This window comes from Bos mutus, chromosome 28 (genome assembly GCF_027580195.1).
Source record: "Bos mutus isolate GX-2022 chromosome 28, NWIPB_WYAK_1.1, whole genome shotgun sequence".
Lineage (NCBI taxonomy): Eukaryota > Metazoa > Chordata > Mammalia > Artiodactyla > Bovidae > Bos > Bos mutus.
The window spans coordinates 43,026,228-43,048,713 of NC_091644.1; the positions used below are offsets into that span (position 1 = coordinate 43,026,228).

The 22,486-nt window shown below is 45.8% G+C and overlaps 2 protein-coding genes and 1 long non-coding RNA gene across 9 annotated transcripts in view; 2 read left to right on the top strand and 1 right to left on the bottom strand.

Moving 5' to 3' along the window:
* RAB4A (RAB4A, member RAS oncogene family) overlaps positions 1-7,449 on the top strand; it is a 72,021-nt gene extending 64,572 nt beyond the window's left edge. Inside the window, exon 8 of one of the 2 annotated variants that reach the window (XM_070364646.1) lies at positions 6,208-7,449. The gene's annotated coding sequence lies outside the window, so the exon portion shown is untranslated. Of the gene's footprint in view, positions 1-6,069 lie in introns of both variants that reach the window. The other variant, XM_070364645.1, reaches the window with a different exon arrangement.
* The window catches only part of CCSAP (centriole, cilia and spindle associated protein), a 29,516-nt gene extending 10,833 nt beyond the window's left edge, over positions 1-18,683 (bottom strand). The window contains exons 1-4 of one of the 6 annotated variants that reach the window (XM_070364641.1): positions 18,128-18,650; positions 17,283-17,693; positions 4,406-4,671; positions 1,566-2,299 (exon numbers count right to left, since the gene is read on the bottom strand). In XM_070364641.1, the coding sequence (XP_070220742.1) occupies positions 2,123-2,299; positions 4,406-4,671; positions 17,283-17,643 (804 nt within the window). In that variant the 5' untranslated portion in view covers positions 17,644-17,693; positions 18,128-18,650 and the 3' untranslated portion in view covers positions 1,566-2,122. Of the gene's footprint in view, positions 1-1,565; positions 2,390-3,268; positions 3,753-4,405; positions 4,672-17,282 lie in introns of those variants that run through there. The other 5 variants (XM_070364640.1, XM_070364639.1, XM_070364642.1 and 2 more) reach the window with 5 other exon arrangements.
* The window catches only part of LOC138986090 (uncharacterized), a 50,832-nt gene continuing 46,476 nt past the window's right edge, over positions 18,131-22,486 (top strand). The window contains exon 1 of the long non-coding RNA XR_011462984.1: positions 18,131-18,238. This is a non-coding gene — a long non-coding RNA (uncharacterized lncRNA). The remainder of the gene's footprint in view (positions 18,239-22,486) is intronic.

The following is a 22,486-nucleotide window of genomic DNA, read 5'->3' on the forward strand; positions in this document are numbered from 1 at the left end:
TTTACCCCTAAAGAGAAAGAACAAAATGAAACCCTAACCAACCAATGGCTTGGACACAGGAAGGGGACTCCCAGTTACTTCATATTGACTCATTCATTGTTCATGCACATTAAAAACACTTTAAAAAATCTTGTTCATTGGTCCTCTACTTAAAAGGGGGGGAAATACTGGCCAATATCACCCTCTAGGTTCTTCCAGATCTGCATGTGGAGTTTGCAGTAGTAATTAACCATATTAAATACAAGTCTGTGTTTTAAAGGAGAGAGTCTGGTTTTTCAGGGTCTTGAGGGGTCAGGGTTTCTAAGGCAGTCCATCAGTGTAGACCTGAGCTACTCCCCACAGCCTCTTCCTAAGACTGTCAGCTACAAGGGGAACAGAACACTGGAGCTGGTAGTTGAAACTATACATGCCGGAAGTGGTCTTAAAGGCAGTTCCCACCACATTACCACAGAAATTTCATCTTTAGGTACCTGGAGTGTTTAAGGATTATAATAACAGCAAGATTCACCAGAATCCCTAGCAAGGACATTTTGGACAACACATAGACCTTTCTCTTACTAAACATACATCATAGTGACTAGGAGAGCTCTCTATATATTCACCTCAAAATAACGCAAATATTTTAAGTTGTTTCTAAAAGCTCATGATTCTTCAATACAAATTTGCAAAGCTTAATATGATTGTGTAAGATGATACTGTGTGAAGATTTTACATGGAATGAAACATTTTTGTAGAAATCAACCACAATACTTTAAAGACCCAGAGTAAAAATATCAAGGAAATGCTCAAATGCACATCAAACACCAAATTTTCATTCACACATCTCTACATGGTAAGTTGGCAAAGAACTTTTTTCTCTCTTATCAGGAATTTAGCATTCATCCTTACTGTAGATTCCTATCTCTGCTGAATGGAAAAAATGTTTCTCAAAACCACTTTCTACCCCAAAAGCAAATGTACTGGAGAGAAGGAAACACTTCATTGAAATGCTCACATCTATGCCCATACACACAGCAGCATCCCCTCACATTAGCTTCTACACAAAACCTACCAGCTAGGAACCTGTGAGGAATGTATTTCAACCAAAAGTCTGAACAATGTGCATCATCAAGGCTTTGTTATTGGTAATTCCATGGAGGAGAAAAGTAGGGGTGATCCACATCTCTAATAGGTAGCTTAAAATCTGTCCCCCACTCCCGGTAAGCAAGACAATCTCAATTTACTAAGTAAAAGTTCAGATTTTAAATTGTAAGTATCATTGCTAAACTCTTCTAGAAGAGGTAGAAGTCCACAGTGGGTGACTGCCAAAAGGCGAGACTGTAGCAAGTGACTGGTACCCCATTAAGTGTCCTTAAAAAATCTCAATTAAAAAGTGACTCTTTGACTCAAAAGAAACTTCAGTACTACTTCTAAACACTTCATTTACTGGAATGCACTTGAACTAAACTATTAATATAAGTGCCTAGATGACAATTTAAAGAGAAAAGATGACCCTCACCCAGCCCGGATAGTTCTTAAATATCACAGTCCACATGAAGTGGTACTTGAACTGAAACGCAAAAAACATTTAATTGTTTAGGAACTACCAATGTTCTACAATACTTTCACTATACATGGAATCAAAAGTAGTGTTGAAACTCACTTTTAACTTGATGTTCAAAGCAAACTACACATAAGGAAAGGGAATCTTCTGTGGCAAGCTGGTGTGACCTTACCAGCTATGGAATCTGAGAAGCTGTTCAGAACAGGAGGAAAACAGGCTTCACCTAAACTGAGCATAGATACTGAAGTTAAGCATCTGTCAGCCATTTAAAGGCATTTGGTGTCAGTATCTTAAAAGATTAAGATGCTTTAAAACAAAACCCTTATAAGAATATCAAAGATTTAGGGAATTCTCCTCATAAATAACCAAATTTCTATGGCTTCAGTTGTCACCCTACTGCTGAGGTAGGTGACCAGGATTCATCAAAAGAGACAATCTTTTGGAAATTCCCCAAGAAAAATCTTGCATAATCAGTTGGTTTCTTAAACCTGTGTCCAATTGCTTTTGATAGTTTTTGTCTTGTTCTTTTCTTTCATTTACACTTTTAAAAAGAGGTTGTCCAAGCAACTGTTCCTTCCCTCAAGCTCTGGCAGAGTAGCATCTCATATACTCTGTCATCCATGGGTTCTCTGAGGAGGCAGGCTTGACCCGCCTATTTTTCTCCACATCAGCAGAGTGAGCCCGCTGCCTCTGAGCCGCCAGCCTCCTCTTCTCCACCTGCCTTCTGTTCTTGGCTCGCAATGCTGATTCATGGATCTAAGGGGAGTCAGAATGAATGAACAGTCACTCAAGTGGCTTTGGCACTAATTTTCCAGAATATTCACAATGAAGCTTCCTCCAGGTCACCTGCAGCAGGGCAGAGGCAAGTCAGTCTCACCATATTCAGGACTTCTGTGAATAAAAGTTTCTCCAGAAGAGCCATTCCCCTGAGTTCTGTCTTACCCATTGTCAGCAATACAGAAACTAGGCAACAGAAAATGTCCACCGGACTACATTTCAGTTTAAATGGTAAGCAACTAATCTACATGTGCCTTGAGAAACTGCCTCTGGAAAAGGATTGGAACTCCTTAGCATTAAGCAAGAATAAGTATTCCATTGAAGGAATTTATATATTTTATAGCAAAATACTAAAAGATTTCAAGATTTTACCACCTAAGATGTTTAATGAACCCCATTCAACTTAACTCCACAGGATTGCCAGAGGACAACTCTGTTATCTCAAATATCACTCCAAACAACACTATCTGCTAGAGTTCAGAAGTCTGTTCAGTAAACTTGGACTGCAGTATTTAATGAGAATTCAAACAGCCTGCACCTCTGCTTCTCTTCACTCCTTTGCTTTGGGCTGGTGGATGCTGTTAGCACTAACACAATCATTGCTATATGACCCCACACGTGAGGCACCCTCATCTGCCTTGTTCTCAGGTCTTTGCATGGGGACATGCCAGGCCTGGGTCCAAGGAGAACTAAACCTTGGGGGAGGGATGATCAGGGGACATGCAATCACTCTAATTTAATCCAAAGAGAAAACAGGAGTCTAGATAGATGTGGAGAACCACAGAAGATGTGATCTGATAGACAGATAGCAACAAAGGGGCTGAGGCGTGAGATGCCAGTTATCAAGTCCAACAGAGCAGGAGCCTCTCAGGAGGCCAGAGGCAAATCTAGACTGGCAGCTGCTAGCCCTGGCTGTGCCCCTCGGCTATACCTCCTGGGCCCCAGGAACTTGAGAGCCCTGCGTCCTGCCCCTCCTCCACCTGGCTCAGTGTCAGTAAAACCTTCCAGCTACCAGTTCAGTTCAGTTCAGTCCCTCAGTCGTGTCCGACTCTTTGCGACCCCATGAACTGCAGCACGTCAGGCCTCCCTGTCCATCACCAACTCCCGGAGTTCACCCAAACTCATCTCCATCGAGTCAGTGATGCCATCCAGCCATTTCATCCTCTGTCGTCCCCTTCTCCTCCTGCCCTCAATCTTTCCCAGCATCGGGGTCTTTTCCAATGAGTCAGCTCTTTGCATCAGGTGGCCAAAGTACTGGAGTTTCAGCTTCAGCATCAGTCCTTCCAATGAATACCCAGGACTGGTCTCCTTTAGGATGGACTGGTTGGATCTCCTTGCAGTCCAAGGGACTTGCAAGAATCTTCTCCAGCACCACAGTTCAAAAGTATCAATTCTTCGGCACTCAGCTTTCTTCACAGTCCAACTCTCACATCTATACATGACCACTGGAAAAACCATAGCCTTGACTAGACCACAGTCCAACTCTCACATCCATACATGACCACTGGAAAAACCACAGCCTTGACTAGATGGACCTTTGTTGGCAAAGTAATATCTCTGGTTTTCAATATGCTATCTAGGTTGGTCATAACTTTCCTTCCAGGGAGTAAGCGTCTTTTAATTTCATGGCTGCAGTCACCATCTGCAGTGATTTTGGAGCCCAAAAATATAAAGTCAGCCACTGTTTCCACTGTTTCCCCATCTATTTCCCATGAAGTGATGGGACCAGATGCCATGATCTTAGTTTTCTGCATGTTGAGCTTTAAGCTAACTTTTTCACTCTCCTCTTTCACTTTGATCAAGAGGCTTTTTTTTAAGTTCCTCTTCACTTTCTGCCATAAGAGTGGAGTCATCTGCATACCTGGCTCGGTGTCAGCAAAAACTCCCAGCAAAACCCCAATCTCTAGGCAGCTAACATCCTGCATCCTGTTTGCGATCAGATGCCCAGTCCTGGGCTTTCCTTGGCCCATCTGAGACCTACCATGTCCCAAAACATCACAGCAACCACAGGTATGATAGCCAGTGGCAGCCAGGCCAACCCCACCCTCCAGGGGAAAGCAGAGCAGCCCGTTCACTGGCACCTACCTCATGCACGGGTGCAGAAGCACAGACGTTGTGAGTTTTCTGGCTTCCTGTATCCGTCTGTTTCTCTCCCCACCCATAGAGGGCAAACGGGTGCCTGTGTTCTTTTATTCTAGTGGATGACCTCTGAGGACTCTTGGTTTTCCTGCTTCCTCGGGCAGCTAAGGCACTTGGTGGTTGCTGAGGGTCAGTACTGCTGGCTGATTTTTCAGGGTCTCTCATCCTGATCTGTCGTTCAGGTTTCTCTTTTACATCTTTCACTGGCAGTGCTTTTTGAAAAAGGAGATAGAACAGGATGAATGCTTTAAATTCAGGTTTACATACAATTACACATAATTTAAATATTTGGGATGAAAAATTCATAATGCCTAATTAAGTAACTTTTTTACTTACAGCTTGATTCTACAAGTTTCACTTAAAATGGACAGACAGAAACAAGTTAGTCTATCTCATTTTAAAATCAACAATAAATACCAAGACTGAACCAAGCCTATTCAAAAGTAACAACCATCATTCGCATTCTGAGATTACGAGTCTCAATTGAATACTAAAAGCTAAAAGGCTAGAAAACACCAGGGCCTAATGGCTTTCCCCATGATAAATCCAGTCATTTACCATCTTGCTTCAGGGACAGATTTGGACTGGCGGCAATCATTCATCAGCTGCAAAGGGTTAGTTTTCAAGTTACTCAACTGGAGTTTCAGGATTGTACTGCTTTGTCATGCTCCAAGACTATGGAAAATGCTCCTTTCAGCTCTCCCGAGCTCCTTATAAGAGCTGGCTGGTGACCTTAACATGAAAAGCCCTCCATCACAATAAGGAGCGTTTTCCATAGCTCCTCACCTCCATGTACAGCTGCATGCACCCAGGGGGAGGAGCTGGGAAGAGGGCTCTTATTCATGACAACATGAACCAGGGCCCCTAGCCTACACAGTCCTAAATCTGGCATCAAGGCTGGTAAAACTCTGGTGGGGAATGCACTGCACACCTGAGGTGTACTCAGACATTCAGGACACACTCCAGAACATAGCTGTTTCCCCCTTATGACTGCCCAATCATTATTTTTACAACCATTTGTATAGTCCTATATGATCTTATAATCTTATGTGATCTTATACAGGTTGTATTCCTTGTGTAAAGCCCCAGGGAGCCTATGTTTTAATCTGAGTAAGAGCTCCTGCGCATCCAGGGCACCACTTTACAGACCCCCTTGCTCACATCTGTAGAAAAGCCCTTGCTCCTGAGGCTCCAGAATTTGGCTCTAGGTAGTGATTTTACAGGTTCCCCTTCCCAAACCGCATCATCTTTAGGACGCACTCATGTCCCTCACTCAGTGGACCCTTCCCTGATGACATCCATGTGATCCAGACACAGCACACGTGTGTGCACCCTGACACATCACCTGCATTCTGTCTTCAGCAATGACCTTTATCTACCAAGTCATTTCCTTATTACTAAGCATTCTAAGGAGTAGATAGCACGCATCCAGCCCTGGGGTTCAGTGCTTTGCATGGCTGTGCACCGTATCTATAAACCCAGCACTCAGGCTGTCTGGGGACACATGAGATACCAGTCTTATACTGAACCCTGAGAACCCAAATCCCCTCATCACTCACTCTTCTGAGTGATGTGTCCTCACCTCATCCTCTTCCCTCCCCTGGATCTAGGTAGAAGGGAAAGAGCCCATCAGGACCAAGACAACGGGAAGTAGAAGGGGGTCCATGCCTGGCGCAGTTACGACACTGAGAGAGGGGGAAACAACTCAACGCATCTTCAGGGATTCATTTCCTTCTCTTCCTCTCCAGCCCCCATATGTCTAACTCAGACCTTCCAGGGAGCATGTCCCAGAAGATGATAATGATTTGGCTCACGGGACAAGCTGAAGCCAACCAAGGAGAGATTAGGAAAGAGAATTCCAGCAAGTGGGGAACTGGCTTCTACAAAGACATGAAGAAAAGAAAGAATAATTAAAAATGCCAGGTACACAGAGAGTCTATGGGTGAAGGCATGAGTGGGTAGCAGTGGGGAAATAAAGACCTTCTATGCCAAACACAGGAGTTTTATCTTTTCCTAAAAATGAAGAAGAATCACTGAAGGATTTTAGGCTGAAAAATGCTATGGTCCTATCTGCATTTCAGGAAGGCGGCATCTAGCAACAAACGTGCCCCCAAAGAGGTGGGGGCAGAAAGCATGGAGAGTCCAGGGTAGGGGGCAATGCTGGCAGGGGCCAAGCAGGGAGAAAAGGACCAGATAGTGCCCGCCACACCTGGCTGGTGCTCGGACTCACCTGGGCACCTGTGAACTGGGAGGTGGTACCCCAGCCTCTCCAGAGAGCCACAGAGGGCTAGACGGGCAGCTGAGTGGGTGACAGACACAAAGCAAATGCTGGGAGGCAAAGAGGAATCTTGGGGCCCCCTACAGGGGTTGGGAGTGGATGGTCACACTATCCTCCAGCAGAAAGCCATCAAAGATGGGAAAAGGGTACTTGACGACTCAGGTATGAGACACCCCTGGGACCACCACACAGGCCACAGCAGAACCCTTAATCAGGGGCCCAAAAGAGAATTTGGAATTGGAGAGAGTCATAAGCAGGTAGGTGGGGGCTGAGGCTCAGACACAGAGCAGATCCCCCAGAATGAACACAGAGTCAGCAGAAGGGGAGCAGAGGTTGGCCCCCTGGACAGCTGAGCCGGTAGAAGGGATGAGGAGAGCCAGAGAGGAAGCCAGGGAAAAGAACAGCCAGCAAAGTCTAGAAGCTTCCAGGAGAGAAGCTGGAGAAGGATGTTCAGAAAAGGACAGAACAATTAACAGAGCCAAATTTTACAAAGAGGGCAGGAGAATGAGGACAAAACAAGACTGGGCATTCTAGGGTTTAAGAGACACAAACTACTATGTAAACACAAATAGCTACAAGGGCACATTGCACAGCACAGGGAATACAGCCAATATTTGTCTAGCTCTAGATGGAAATCATGAATCACTATGTTGTACACCAGGGCTTCCCTGATAGCTCAGTTGGTAAAGAATCCGCCTGCAATGCAAGAGACCCCAGTTCAATACCTGGGTTGGGAAGATCCACTGGAAAAGGGATAAGCTATCCACTCCAGTATACCTGGGCTTCCCTGGTGGCTCAGCTGGTAAAGAATCCACCTGCAATGTAGGAGATCTGGGTTTGATCCCTGGGTTGGGAAGATCCCCTGAAGAAGGGAAGGCTACCCACTCCAGTATTCTGGCCGGGAAAATTCCATGTATAGTCTATGGAGTTGCAAAGAGTTGGACATGCCTGAGCGACTTTGACTTTCATGCTGTACACCTGAAACATATAAATCAAATATACCTCAATAAAGAAACTGGATGGTTAAGTGTTATGTTAGGTGTGCTGCATCACAATTAAATAAAATAAACGAACATAAGATAAAATATTTACACAAGTTTTGTAAAAGACAGACTTGGGTCTGGGCAGTCAGGCTGTCTCACGTGACCGAGAGGAGCACAGGCGATAGGGAGAGCCAGGTCACAGCAGGTTGCAGATCAGGGGGACCCCAGTGATCTCCTCACCATGGATCACTGAAAGGTCTGACATTAAAAACAGCAGTGTCCACCGGTATCCAACACAAGAAACTGAAATCCTCTCTAGGGAGCCTGGGTCTCAGATTATTCCTACAGATAATTTTCTGAACACAACAGTGAGTGTCCTGGGGATGACCAGTCACACAGGAGACAAGACGATAAGGAAGTCCAGCAGGAGCAAGAGACTTGGGGAAATGGGGTTATCACTAACAGACCATAAAACTAAAAGAAGAAGCACAAGCTCAAAAATATCTGCAGCAGAGAAAAAAGATGGAAAACAGAAGAGATAGAACTTATCACTATAAAATTAATACTTATACAACTCTTGAAACAGTGCCTGGTACAAGATAAGTGTATATATGTTTCAAAATCCTATTCAAAGTTTTAAATAAAGCCATTTCCAGGCAAATAAAAATAGTGTTTGTGGAAAAACAGTTATTGTGGAAGATTCTAATAGCACCTTTCTCAGTAACTGACAAAAATCAACTCAGCCTTGATTTAGGACTATGCTGTTCATTACAAAAGCCATGAAGCAGAGGTGACCTAAATATAAGTTTACATTAATTAAAATTAGCTAGAAACAAATTTTCACTTCCTCAGTTATACCAGAGTTCAAGTGCTCAAACATATGGCTCATGGTTAGCCTGTTTCACGGTCCAGACAGAGAAACTGCCCATCATTACAGAAAGTTTGACTTGAACAGAATGATTTTTAAAACTATTTGAACAAAATTAACACATTTGACCCAATGGGTACATACAGAATACTGCACTCAAAACCACAGAATACACAATCTTATCAAGCACATGCGGAACATTTACAAGAATTTACCCAGCCAAAGCTATAAAGAAACTCTTAACATAGTCACAAAACTGGAATCATACAGTATGTATTCTCTGACTTGTGCAATTGAGCTAGATCGTGCTCATGCTCAGTCACTTGAGTCATGTCCAACTCTTTGTAACCCTATGGACTGTATAGTCTGCCAGGCTCCTCTGTCCACAGGTTTCTCCAGGCAAGAATACTGGAGTGGGATCTTCCCAACCTAGGAATCAAACTCCCATCTCCTGCTTACAGATATCCGGATTCAGTAAAGCTGAGCCACCAGGGAAGCCCTAATTAAGCTAGATACAACAGCAAAAATATCTTTCACAGTCTCCAGCTATAGGAGAATTCCCTGGTGGTCCAGTAATTAGAACTCCATGCTTTCACCACTGAGGGTCAGAGTTCAATCCCTGGTTAGAGAACTAAGATCCTGTGAGTCTCATGGCATGGCCAGTAGATAAATAAAATCTCCAGTTATAAAATTAACATTTCTCTTTTTTTCTTAAATTGAACTACAATATGGTATTAGTTTTAGGTTACAGCAAAGTGATTCAGTTATATAGATACATTCTTTCAGGCCACTTTCTACTATAGGTTATTATCAGATATTCTATATAGTTCCTTGTGCTATACAGTAAATCCTTGTTACTTATCTGTTTTATACATGGTAGTTTTTATCTGTTAATCTCATACTCCTAATATATCCCTTTCCTTAAAAACATTTCTAAATAATGCATGGGTCAAAAATAAATCATATTATTTCACAAAAATGTAAATGTTCTCCATGTCATTGAGCTATGCACTTAAAAATTGTTAAAATGATAATTTGTGTTGTGTGTTTACTACAATTTTTAAAAAGAAAAAAGTAATAGCGATAGAGAACATAATCCCATTCTTATTAGAAATATTTCTAAATTTCTTGATTAAGTACAATGCAGCTAAAGAAGTAATCAGAAGTAAATCTAGAGCCTTAAATCAATATATCAAAAAGAAAAAAAGGCAAGGGAAGAAAAAAAAATCAATGATAAGCATCCATCTTAAAATGTTATAAAAAGGGCTTCCCTGGTGGCTCAGTGGTAAAGAATCTGCCTGCCAATGCAGGAGACATGGATTTAATCCCAGTCCAGGAAGATCCCACATGCGACAGAAGAACTAAGCCTGTGCACCACAACTGCTGAGCCTGTGCTCTAGAGTCTGGGAACCCCAACTGCAGAGCCCACGTGGGACAACTGCTGAAGCCTTTGAGCCTTAGAGCCTGTGCTCCACAATGAGAGAAGCCTGCACTGCAATGAAGAACAGCCCCACCGCCGCAACTAGAGAAAAGCCCGTGCAGCACGAACCCAGCACAGCAAAAATAAAAATAAATTTAAAAAATAAAAAAATAATAGTAAAAAATTTATAAAAATAAGCACTAAAAAATGAAACTAAGGGGAAAAAATCATGAATTAATAAACACATAATAAACAAAACCGATATGGCCAAGGGTTAGCTTGGAACAAAAATGAACAGAATTCACAAACCTCTAGCAAGACTAATAAAGAAAGAGGGTAAAAAATAAAAATAAGTAAAAATAGAGCAAATGAGGCCATCAGGTTAAATGTGCCCTGGTGACACAAGATTACAGGCCCTTCGTCTTCAAACCCCACTAAAGTGAAGGAACAAAGGCCAAAGAGGGAAAGGACAACGAGCAAGCAGGCAAAGACACCAGACAAATTTTGGAAGGTGCAAAGTGATGAAGACTTAGAAATGACTCACGGGACTCAGCAGGAAGATGCAAACTCCCTGCAGGAGAAGGGCCCACAGGACACCGTGGAGCTGTGCAGTAACTGGCATTGAGGCACCAGACTTCCCAGAAGGCTACGCCCAGCATCAGTCAGTGCCCCAGGCCATGTGCTCCAATGACAGCTTAACAAGGATGTGCCTCGGCTGAGAACCAGGGTCCCTGCTGCTTGCCCTTGAACCTGGGCAGATTTTTGTGAGCAGAGAATGGGGTGAAAGAGGTGGCACATGGCTCCTGGAAATAAGTCATGATGGGCAATACAGCAGCTGCCCAGCTCTCTCTCAGGAGTGCTCACTGTTAGAGGCCGGCCTGCAAGTGATGAGGAGGGCCAGGCACATGAAGAAGTCACCTGCAAGTGTCCTAGCAGACAGCTGCAGTCAGCACGCAGCAGAGAGAAGGCACACCCTGTGCGTTGGCCAAATTCTAATTTACAGAAACCATGAGCTCACAGGTGAGACCTGGAACCTGAAGTACTAGTTTCCAGGGTAAGCCTGTTGTGCAGCAATGGATACTCCCTCAACAGTCCTTCCTGTGGTCCTCAAGGCCGGTGGCTGCCCCCCCGCCACCTCACCCCATAGCCCAGGTCCCTAAAGGAGGAGGACCAGCGGGCAGCAGGCACAGGAGAACTGAGGGGGGCAGGATGAAAACAGGATGGCGTGGTAAAGAATGGGGTCCCTCCTCCTTTCCCCCAGCTCTGTTCCCAGGATGCTGACAGCCAGGCTCAGGCCCTCCCAGGCAGGAGGATGGAGGAGCAGTGTCTGGTAAGCTGACAGAAGAACAGGCGGGTACTGATGTGGGCAGCCCCCAGAAAAGCAGCAGAGTCCCCCTAAAATTTACAGTCACAAGCTCCTTCATGCACACAGCTCCCAAAAAGCCCTTCAAGCTTCCCTCTTAAATAAGCAGACAGGCTAAAAGCAAGCATTAGAGTACATCCTTTAATAAGAAAGAGACCAAAACAAAGAGGAAAAAACTAGGCTTGGAATATAAGAGAGCTCTCAAAGGATATTTATGGCTTGGGGAGGGTGGGTGGGGAGGGAGTGGAGGGGGAGTTAGAGAAAAGGATGCTATTTTTTATTAATTTTTAAAAGAACACTTGGGACAAAAAAAAACAATCTCTTTGAAATTAAAAACCAGAATGGTAGAATTTAAAATTTCAACAGAAAATTTTGAAGATAAAATTGAAGCATTCTCAAAACAAAACCAAAGTTCCAATTTTTTCAAAAATAAATAAATAAAAATATTAGAGGTTTGCTCCAGGAGGTATACAAACCAGCTAAAAATAACTATCAAGAAAAAAATGGATAGAAATTTTAAAAAAGCTTTTAAAATGTTTTTTGGCCTCTCTGAATGGCATGTGAGATCTTAATTCCCTGACCAGGGATCAAACCCATACTCCTTGCAATGGCAGCATTGAGTCATAACCACTGGCCCACAAAGGAAGTCCCCAGAACAGAAATTATTTTAAACAGTACCTGAAAATAAATGTTTCTAGATTTAAAAGGCTCACCAAGGGATTCCCCTGGCAGTCCAGTGGTTAACTCTGTGCTCCCAATGCAGGGAGTATAGGTTCAATCCCTGGTCAGGAAACTATATCCCACATGCCATGCCACGAGGTGTGGCCTAAAATAAGTTTTTTTAAAAAACTAAATAAAAAGTCCCACCAAGTTATCAGCCCAATGAACAAAAAATGACACATAGTATTTTAGAATACCTAGGATAAAGGGACGGTCCTAAAACTTAAAAAAAGAAAAAGGTCACGTATCCAAAAGAAGTGTTGGAATGACATGGTACTTCTCAACAATAAGACCAAAACCTAGGATTCAATATAATACCTTCATATACTGAAATATCTAACCTAGGAAGTCTCTGTCTTGCCCAAATGGCAATCCAGCCTTGGATAAAGGCATTTTTAGACTTCAAGGTGACAAAATTTTCACTTCCCTTTTAACACTTCTCAGGACTTACAGAAGATGTGCTCCACCAAAAGGAAGGGAGATTGGAGGCTTCTAGAACAGGGATTAGATAAAGGAGGAAAGCAAAAGGAATACTTGGCAAACATGAAGAGAAGTCCCAGCTTGACAGCAGTGTCAGACCTGGACAGCTTAAAGTCTAAATTAAAACAATAGAGTCAAGGGTTCCCCAAAATTATTTCCCCAAGGAAAATAATGCAACAAATCAACACCTAATGTGCCTGGCATATAACAAGTTTCACAGTCCCACCAGACTATTTCTGGCTAAATTATAAAAGGAAAAAGAAAAGCAAATATACAAGTAAAGCAACAATTACCTCTAGGCAAAACATAAATAACAAAATATAATCAAAATGTACTGTATGGATTATCTGCAAATAACACAGAGCCATGATCATCCAAATATAGAATACTACTTCAGTGAAATAGTCATATAGTTAATACTGTGGGACAAAAGAGGTGCTTGTGTATGTCTAGGTGGGAAGAAGAGAGGGTTTGAGGAATGGCCAAGCTAATATCTTAAACTAAATCATCTCCCATTACGGGAAGTCAATATACAATTTTCAAAATAAAAAAGCCAACATTACTCTGAATGAGAAAATCATTGGCCACAGCATTGAAAAGAAAGGTAAAGAGTTACTCCAGGGAGCAAGGGGCATGGGTGGTGAATGGGCCAGGATTACTTTTTCATTTTAAGTATACTTTTAAAAATTCTGCATATGCATAACTGGTTTAAAACTAAAATTTAATTTAAAAAGAAATGTAAATATGAAGAAAAGAATTGGACACATTCTAGACACTCTTGAAAGCATGATGGCTACAGAGAGAAGGCATTTCATGTGAACAAGCATTCCACACCCACGCCCACACCCACGCCCAGGCAATTTCCCAGCAGCTTTTTAGTACCATCTCTTAAATAAGAGCAAGAAGCCAAGAATCATTAGACATTTGAGGAAAGCTGCTAACTTGAAATACAGGATTACAAATTAAATTAAAACACACACACACACACACACATCCAGAGAAAGGGAGCGGAAACCTGTGCCAAAGAAACATGCAAAAACTAAAAACTCCTAGTCCTCAGCAGGACAAGGGAGGATACTATACGTACAAATCAAGAACAGAATACTATTTTTTAAAGAGGATTAAAGAGAAGGAGAGAAGGAAGGAAAACCCAGAAAACAATTCAACAGTTCTTAAGACAGATGGATTGGAAGCCAAAGTAGAAAATTAGAGGATATATTTGTAAAGTCTAACATCCAACTAAGGAGTTCAGAAAGAAAAGAGAAAAAAATAATAGTAATAAGAAAACAATTCAAGAAAACTTCCCAGGATTACAAGATAGGAGTTTGATTTGCAAGGATTCATGAAGCACATTAGAGGAAAACAGGCCTAGACAGAGGATAATTTTCAGAACACAGAGGACAAAGAGAAGACCCTAGAAGTTTCCAGAGGAGGGAACATGTTATCTATGAGGGATTAAGAGTGAGAACGACACGGGAGTATAACAGCAACTACAGAAGTGCCAGTACCAGACAGCACTGCCTCTAGATTTCTTAGAGACAAAAACTTCCAACCTAGAATTTCATGCCTAATCACAAACTTACTGAATTGTGAAAGGGCAGAATCTTTTGACATGCAAGATCTCAGAATATTAAGCCTCTCACACACTCTTTCTCAGGAAGGTACTAAAGATAATCTCTGCCAGGAAAGGATAAACCGGGCAAGATGATGTGAGAGGCACACAACAGAGGGTCCTACCAAGCGGGAAGGCAGGGAGTCCCTGGGATGGCGGCCAAGAGCCCTCCCAAGACGAAACAAGGCAGCAGGCTGCCAGAGCAGCAAGCAGGCCAGGTGGAAGTAGGTCAGAGGCCCTGGGAGGGACGTCTTAAGATAGGGAGGGTGACAGTGAACCTGATGCATTGGTGGTATTCCAACAGAGAGAAAAGGGAATCACAGCAAACAAGATAGGGTAGCTCTAAGCAACCTCTTCCATAGGCCCTGCTGCTGCTAAGTCGCTTCAGTTGTGTCCGACTCTGTGTGACCCCATAGACGGCAGCCCACCAGGCTCCCCCGTCCCTGGGATTCTCCAGGCAAGAACACTGGAGTGGGTTGCCATTTCCTTCTCCAATGCATGAAAGTGAAAAAGGCCTTCTCCGACAGGCCCTAACTGAATGTAACTAATTCTATGATGACTATACCAGAAGGGTGAGGATGGACCAGGTGTATGGGTTAGGAGATCACTAAAAAGAATTAAGGGCTTCCCAGGTAGCTCAGGGAGAAGGCATTGGCACCCCACTCCAGTACTCTTGCCTGGAAAATCCCATGGATAGAGGAGCCTGGTGGGCTGCAGTCCATGGGGTGGTGAAGAGTCGGACACGACTGAGCGACTTCACCTTCACTTTTCACTTTCATGCATTGGAGAAGGAAATGGCAACCCACTCCAGTGTTCTTGCCTGGAGAATCCCAGAGAGGGCGGAGCCTGGTGGGCCGTCATCTATGGGATCGCACAGAGTCGGACACGACTGAAGCGACGCAGCAGCAGCAGCAGCAGCAGGTAGCTCAGTGGTAAAGAATTCACCTGCCAATGCAGGAGATGTGGGTTTGATCCCTGGGTCAGGAAGATCCCTTGGAGGAGGAAATGGCAACCCACTCCAGTATTCCTGCCTGGGAAACCCCATGGACTGAGAAGCTTGACAGGTTGCAGTCCATGGGGTTGCAAACAGTTGGACATGACTGAGCAACTGAGCACACTACACAAAAAGAATTAAAGCCAATTAATAGATGGTACTAAAAACTCAACAACAACAACAACAAATCAACAAATCTTAATAAAAGCCATGTTACTTGGAAAAACAGAATTACACACCAAGGAAAAACCAGAGGACTGGGAAGTGGTCACCTAGGGAATAGGTTAATTGGTGTGGGGGAGGAGGGTTGCTGTATCTCTGTACTAAGCCATATATAACCCTATGATTCTATGTGTACATATGGCTTCAGTAAAGACAAGAACTAAATGTTTATGTTTCATAGAAACTCAAAAGAGTGCTCATCATTCTGTCCACTTAAAAACAAGGACTTTCAATCCTGCCAGACATAGGGATGAACAGAGGCTTGATAGGCATGAGCAAAGCAAAAGATCCTGGGATGGGGAGTCCAGAAACATTTTTTCTTCCCAGATTCCTAAACCAGAAATATTAACAAAGAAGAAATAACTACCTCAGCCAGCCCCTGGGAGGATTCAGTGTCTCTAAGGGAACAAAAATAATCATGAACTCTTACGAACACAAGCCCCATACTCCATACTACAATGCTGTCTAAAAACTGCATTTATATACACCTGGAAATAACTGACATCTCTTTCATAAGCAATGAAGAGAAAGAACCAAGGAGAGAGAAAAGCTCATTCAGTCTGATAAAATGCATCTCATAATTGAGCTAGTAGCTCAGTGCCCCATACTCTCCCCATCTTCTGTTATTCAAATTTCTAGCAAAGGTCAGGAATCAGTGGGAATTCACAAGTAACATGAGGATGAAGGGGCAGCCCTGCCACATGATGAACCGAGAACAGCTGGAAACAGTATAACAAGACTCAACTTCCTCTCTTCCTCAGCATCTCACAGACAAGCTAGGATGAGAGTCAAGAGAAAAATCTGATCAGAGTACCACTTACAAGGCGGTAAACAAAAATAGTCACCAATCGTTGATTCTGAGCTTCTATTCCTTCATCTATAAAATCGAGGTAAACGAGGTAAAAACTCCCTTGGTAAACGAGGTAAATGGTCCTCCCTCTTAGAATTGTTTTGAGCGTTGACTAAGAAAATATATACTCTAAGATCGGAGACTGGATGCATGACAAGCTCTCAGGCCATTTTAGTTATTTGGCTGGGGTCTCTTTAAAACTGAGTGACGTCGGGTGGTGCCTGACCCAGGTTAGAGTAGAATAGAACCCCACGGGGTTCCTCCAGGCTGAATCTGGGGCATTCATTCAACTGGGCCCTGAGCACCAGCGGCCGCTCGGCCCGCCCCACTCTCCGAGAGCCCGCCGGCAGGAGAGAAGGTGCAGGGCCCCGACGGGAGCAGCAGATGCACCACCCCCAAGAGCCATTTTCCAGCTGCCGCTCCCCAAGCTCACAGTAGCAGCTGGAGGAGGGGAGGCGAGCAGCCGAGAGGACCTGGCATTTAGAAGGATTATCTCCCAGCAGCCGGGACTTATGCAACAGTCTGTGGAAACAAATACAAAATATTCCCAAGGGAAAGCGCGGCCAGATCAGGGAGTTAACACAGAAAACAACAGCCCCAATCACAGGACAATGCGCGTAGCTCACAGAGGTTAGTTCCTAACCTCTGGCCGTCTGATGAAAGCTGGGCTCCTCTCATAAAACAAATGAGCGTTTAGAAATAAATAGAAAGGAGTTTAGCGGTCCAGAAGCCATCAAGGCTACCTGGTGAAAATCTGGACTTCGCCAGCGGCAAGTCTACGGCGTTCACAGCTGGCTCAACCCAGAGACACACTTTATGGAAATACAGGGTCGGAGGGCGGGGGCGGGGCCGCCACCTTCCTTATTTTGTCAAGGGTGGCGTATTCTCCGCCTACCAAAAATAGATTAAATAAAATTAAGAAAGAGCTCGCCCTGAGCTCTCACTGCGAGAAACGGCTGCGCGGTTCAGGAGACGCAAGAGCAAATCCAGTCCCGCGAGCTGGGCCCTCGCAGCCCCCTCCCCAGCCCGGTACCTGGCAGCGCCGCGTCCTCTGCGTCCACGGCGTCCCTGGTCTCCGCGTCCCCCGCGGCCTCCACCTCCCGCTCCTCCGGCCCTACGCGCGCCTCAGGCTCCGCGGGCGGCGGCGGCGGCGGCGAGGCCGGGGCGCACTGGGGCGCGGGGGCCCCGGTGCCCGACGACGCCGAAGACGCCGAGTCGTCCGAGGCGCCGGCCTGGCCCCAGTCGTCCCAAAGCCACGGCGCGTGCGCCTGCTCCAGCAGCCGGCGACCCAGACGGTAGTGGCGCAGCGCACGGTAGCACGGCCCGTACTCGTCCCAGCGCGGCTCCTGGTAGCGCTTCATGTACTCGCTCTTCACGCCGCTCCCCGGGGACATGGTGCCGCACGTCGGCCCCGAATGCCCGCCTTTCCGCGCCGCGCGGTCGCCTACAGGACCCATGACACGACACAGAGGCGCGCCCCACCCCTCCGCCAGCCCAGCCCGCCGCGACGTTTAAACCCAGAGCCCCGCCCGGACGGGGCGGGCTGGGGCGGAGCGTGGGAAGTGGGGTAGGGAGCGGGGGCGGGAGTGTGGGGGCGGGGCGTGGGGCCGAGGGGCGGAGGGAGAGCGCGGCCCGCCTGGGGAGGGGGCGGAGACCTGGGAGGGCGGCCCGGGGGCGAGGGAGGGCCGAGCGGCCTGGGCTGCAGGGCTCGGGGTCACCGGGGAGGGCGGCTCGCGAGCTCAGAAGCCAGAGGCCGCGGGAGCCCGCGGATGGGAGGTGAAAGAGGGAGGCGTGGGCGCGGGGAGCGGGGCGGCCTCTGGGTCTTCGGAGCGGGATGTGTGGGCAGGAGGGGCAGCCCCGATTACCTCCTTCTTGTACCTCCAGCCCCGCGGCTCCGGCGGGTCCTCGACGCGAGTGGCGCAGCAGCCCGGATCCGCCCGCTCTCCCAGGGCTTTCCTGCCGAGCAAGATGTCGCTCCTGCTGCAACCGGTAGGGGAAGGCGCCGCCTCAGTCCCGGGAGCAGTCGTCTCCCGCGCGCGCTCCCGGTCCCCGGCCCCCACCCCTCTCGGTGGGGGCGGCGACTTCGGCGCCTGGCGTGGGCTTGCGGGCGACTTGGCTGGCCCAGGACCCTAGCCAGGTCCCCGCCCGCCCGAGGCGCCCACGAACCTCGTTGTGGGAGGCGCTGCCCCTGGCCCCCGCCGCGTCAGGAGGCGTCAGGGAACGGAGCCGCCCACCAGCCCGCGACGTTGTGTGTTCTCTTCCCGACACTTGCCAGGGTCGCGCTCCCAGAAACAACCCCAAGTGCGCGCGTTGGCTCTTGCTTCCTTTCCTCTGTTCACAACACCTGTTACTCTGGCTTTAACTCCTTTCAGTGCTTTGGTGCAACTCCTTTCTTGTCTACGCCCCCGAACATTTTTTGAAGCTATTGATTGAAACTGCCAAGCCACCCTCCCAGAGACCCAGGTGCACAGAAAACCTTGGTGGACTCGGTTGCTTTGTGCTAAGTATACAGTGTTGTCCTGATTGTTACAGTTTCCAGAGCGGTCCCGTGCAGCTTCTTCCCCTTTATGAAAAGGAGCCTGGATACATTAGTAACAAAGATTTGGAAGAAAAGAAGTTCAGTTCAGTCGTTCAGTCGTGTCCGACTCTTTGCGCCCCCATGAACCGCAGCACGCCAGGCTTCCCTGTCCATCACCAACTCCCGGAGTTCACTCAAACTCATGTGCATCGAGTTGGTGATGCCATCCAGCCATCTCATCCTCTGTCGTCCCCTTCTCCTCCTGCCCCCAATCCCTCCCTCTTAACATCAGGGTCTTTTCCAATGAGTCAACTCTTCGCATGAGGTGGCCAAAAGTGTTGGAGTTTCAGCTTCAGCACCAGTCCCTCCAATGAACACCAGGACTGATCTCCTTTAGGATGGACTGGTTGGATCTCCTTGCAGTCCAAGGGACTCTCAAGAGCCTTCTCCAACACCACAGTTCAAAAGCATCAATTCTTCAGTGCTCAGCTTTCTTCACAGTCCAACTCTCACATCCATACATGACCACGGGAAAAACCATAGCCTTGACTAGACAAACCTTTGTTGGCAAAGTAATATCTCTGCTTTTCAACATGATATCTAGGTTGGTCATAACTTTCCTTCCAAGGAGTAAGCGTCTTTTAATTTCATGGCTGCAATCACCATCTGCAGTGATTTTGGAGCCCAGAAAAATAAAGTCAGCCACTGTTTCCACTGTTTCCCAATCTATCTGCCATGAAGTGATAAGACCAGATGCCATGATCTTCGTTTTCTGAATGTTGAGCTTTAAGGCAGCTTTTTCACTCTCCTCTTTCACTTTCATCAAGAGGCTTTTGAGTTCCTCTTCACTTTCTGCCATAAGGGTGGTGTCATCTGCATATCTGAGGTTATTGATATTTCTCCCGGCAATCTTGATTCCAGCTTGTGCTTCTTCCAGCCCAGCGTTTCTCATAATGTACTCTGCATATAAGTTAAATAAGCAGGGTGACAATATACAGCCTTGACATACTCCTTTTCCTATTTGGAACCAGTCTGTTGTTCCACATCCAGTTCTAACTGTTGCTTCCTGATCTGCATGTAAGTTTCCCAAGAGGCAGGTCAGGTGGTCTGGTATTCCCTTCTCTTTCAGAATTGTCCATAGTTTATTGTGGTCCACACAGTCAAAGGCTTCGGCATAGTCAATAAAGCAGAAATAGATGTTTTTCTGGAACTTTCTTGCCTTTTCCATGATCCAGTGGATGTTGGCAATTTGATCTCTGGTTCCTCTGCCTTTTCTAAAACCAGCTTGAACATCTGGAAGTTCATGGTTCACGTACTGCTGAAGCCTGGCTTGGAGAATTTTGAGCATTACTTTACTAGCATGTGAAATTAGTGCAATTGTGTGGTAGTTTGAGCATTCTTTGGCATTGCCTTTCTTTGGGATTGGACTGAAAACTGCCTTTTTCCAGTCCTGTGGCCACTGCTGAGTTTTCCAAATTTGCTGGCATATTGAGTGCAGCACTTTCACAGCATCATCCTTCAGGATTTGATACAGCTCAACTGGAATTCCATCACCTCCACTAGCTTTGTTCGTAGTGATGCTTTCTAAGGCCCACCTGACTTCACGTTCCAGGATGTCTGGCTCTAGGTGAGTGATCACATCATTGTGATTATCTGGGTGGTGAAGCTCTTTTTTGTACAGTTCTTCTGTGTATTCTTGCCACCTCTTCTTAATATCTTCTGCTTCTGTTATGTCCATACCATTTCTGTCCTTTATTGAGCCCATATTTGCATGAAATGTTCCCTTGGTATCTCTAATTTTCTTGAAGAGACCTCTAGTCTTTCCCATTCTGTTGTTTTCCTCTATTTCTTTGCATTGATCGCTGAGGAAGGCTTTCTTATCTCTCCTCGCAAAGAAGTTGGGGGAAGTCAAAACATTAGCAGTTAAAAAGCAGGCCTAGGTTCTGGCTTCCATACTGGATTTCCTTCAACTCGCGTCTGTTTTCCCTTCTGCCTCCACCTCCTGTGCCGCCCTGCATCATAACCAAAAGATCCGTAGGTAGACAGTGCCCAAGCAGGACAAGTCAGCCCGTTCTGAGACCTTGAAGGTTGTTGTCCAGAAGTCATTAACACTAATTGTTAACCGCAGTTTTCTGGAGAAACACTTGTGACCTCTGTTGTTGACACCCACATGGTGGCCCTGATTTCTCCCCTCCCCAACTTTATGTTCTATAGCTTGAAATATCCCAGGAACCTGCTAATGCATTTCTCTTTAAACTGGTTTCCCCTGGCTGCAAACAAAAGAACCTTAATAAATATATTAATAATGTGGGGGAAATGATGATGTGCGGTTACATAAAAAATTCAGAACACAATCTGTTTCAGTTAGCTTTGGTTGCATAATTAAGTACCCCAAAACTTGTGGTTTAAAACAAAAGATGTATTACTTCTCACAGTTCTATGGGTTAGCTAGGCCATTCCAAAGCTGGTTTCACTCTGCTGGTTTAGACTCGAACAGTTGCATTCAGCTGAGGGAGAACTGGTCTGGAAGGTTCAACATGGCTTTACTCACATGCCTGACACTGGGGCTGGCTGTGGGCTGGGCTGTCTTGATATCTTCCCTGTATTCTTGTCCCCCAGGAGGTTAGCCTAGCTTCTTCACCTGGCCCTTTCTTCTAAGAGGTTAATAGCAGAAGTTGGAAGGCCTCTGAAGGTCTTATACGTCTCTCTGCTGCAAGCTAATGCTCAAATAAGTCCCAAGGCTAGCCCACATTCAGAGAGCAAGAAACTCCACCTCTCCCTGAGAGGAGTAGACGCAAACTTGCATTGCAAAGGGGTGTGCATACTGGATGGAGGAATTTGTGGCTGTATTTTACAATCACACAACCACACACACACAGTATATAAGGTATGACACCATTTTCTGTATAACTGAAAAATAGGGTTAGGAATTATTTTTTTGTTTTACATTTCTCTGTTGTGCAGATGGAGAGGGCAATGGCAACCCACTCCAGTACTCCTGCCTGGAGAATCCCATGGATGGAGGAGCCTGAAAGGCTGCAGTCCATGGGGTTGCTGAGGGTCGGACACAACTGAGCGACTTCACTTTCACTTTTTACTTTCACGCATTGGAGAAGGCAATGGCAACCCACTCCAGTGTTCTTGCCTGGAGAATCCCAGGGCTGGGGGAACCTGGTGGGCTGCCGTCTATGGAGTCACACAGAGTCGGACATGACTGAAGTGACTTAGCAGTAGCATTGTGCAGATAGGTGCATGCCATTCATTCTAATTTTTTAAAGTATTATTATTCACGGCTTACCACTTGGAAGTGACAAAAACCTGATTCAACTAGCTTAAACAGAAAGGGTATTGATTGTCTCTGGCAAACCTAGACCCTGGAATCCAGTCAATATCATTGGGACTCTACTTCTCTCTCTGGTCTCTGAGCTTTCCTCTGGGGGCTGGCCTTTTCTCCCACTACAATGGACTTCCTCTTCACAGCTGGAGAAAGTGCAGCTTGTACTCCAAGCTTATGTTGTCTTAGCTGAGGACCACCAGGAACAGACAACTTCTTAGCATTCCAGTTATAGAGAAAGATTCTTGGCTGTCACCTAACCCTACCCCAGGGGTAGGAGGTGATATGATTGGCCAGGAATGGGTCATGTTTCCATCCCTGTGAATGGGGATAGGGTGGGAGGCTGAAATTGACAGCCCCAGGAGACCCACAGGGAACAAGAAAG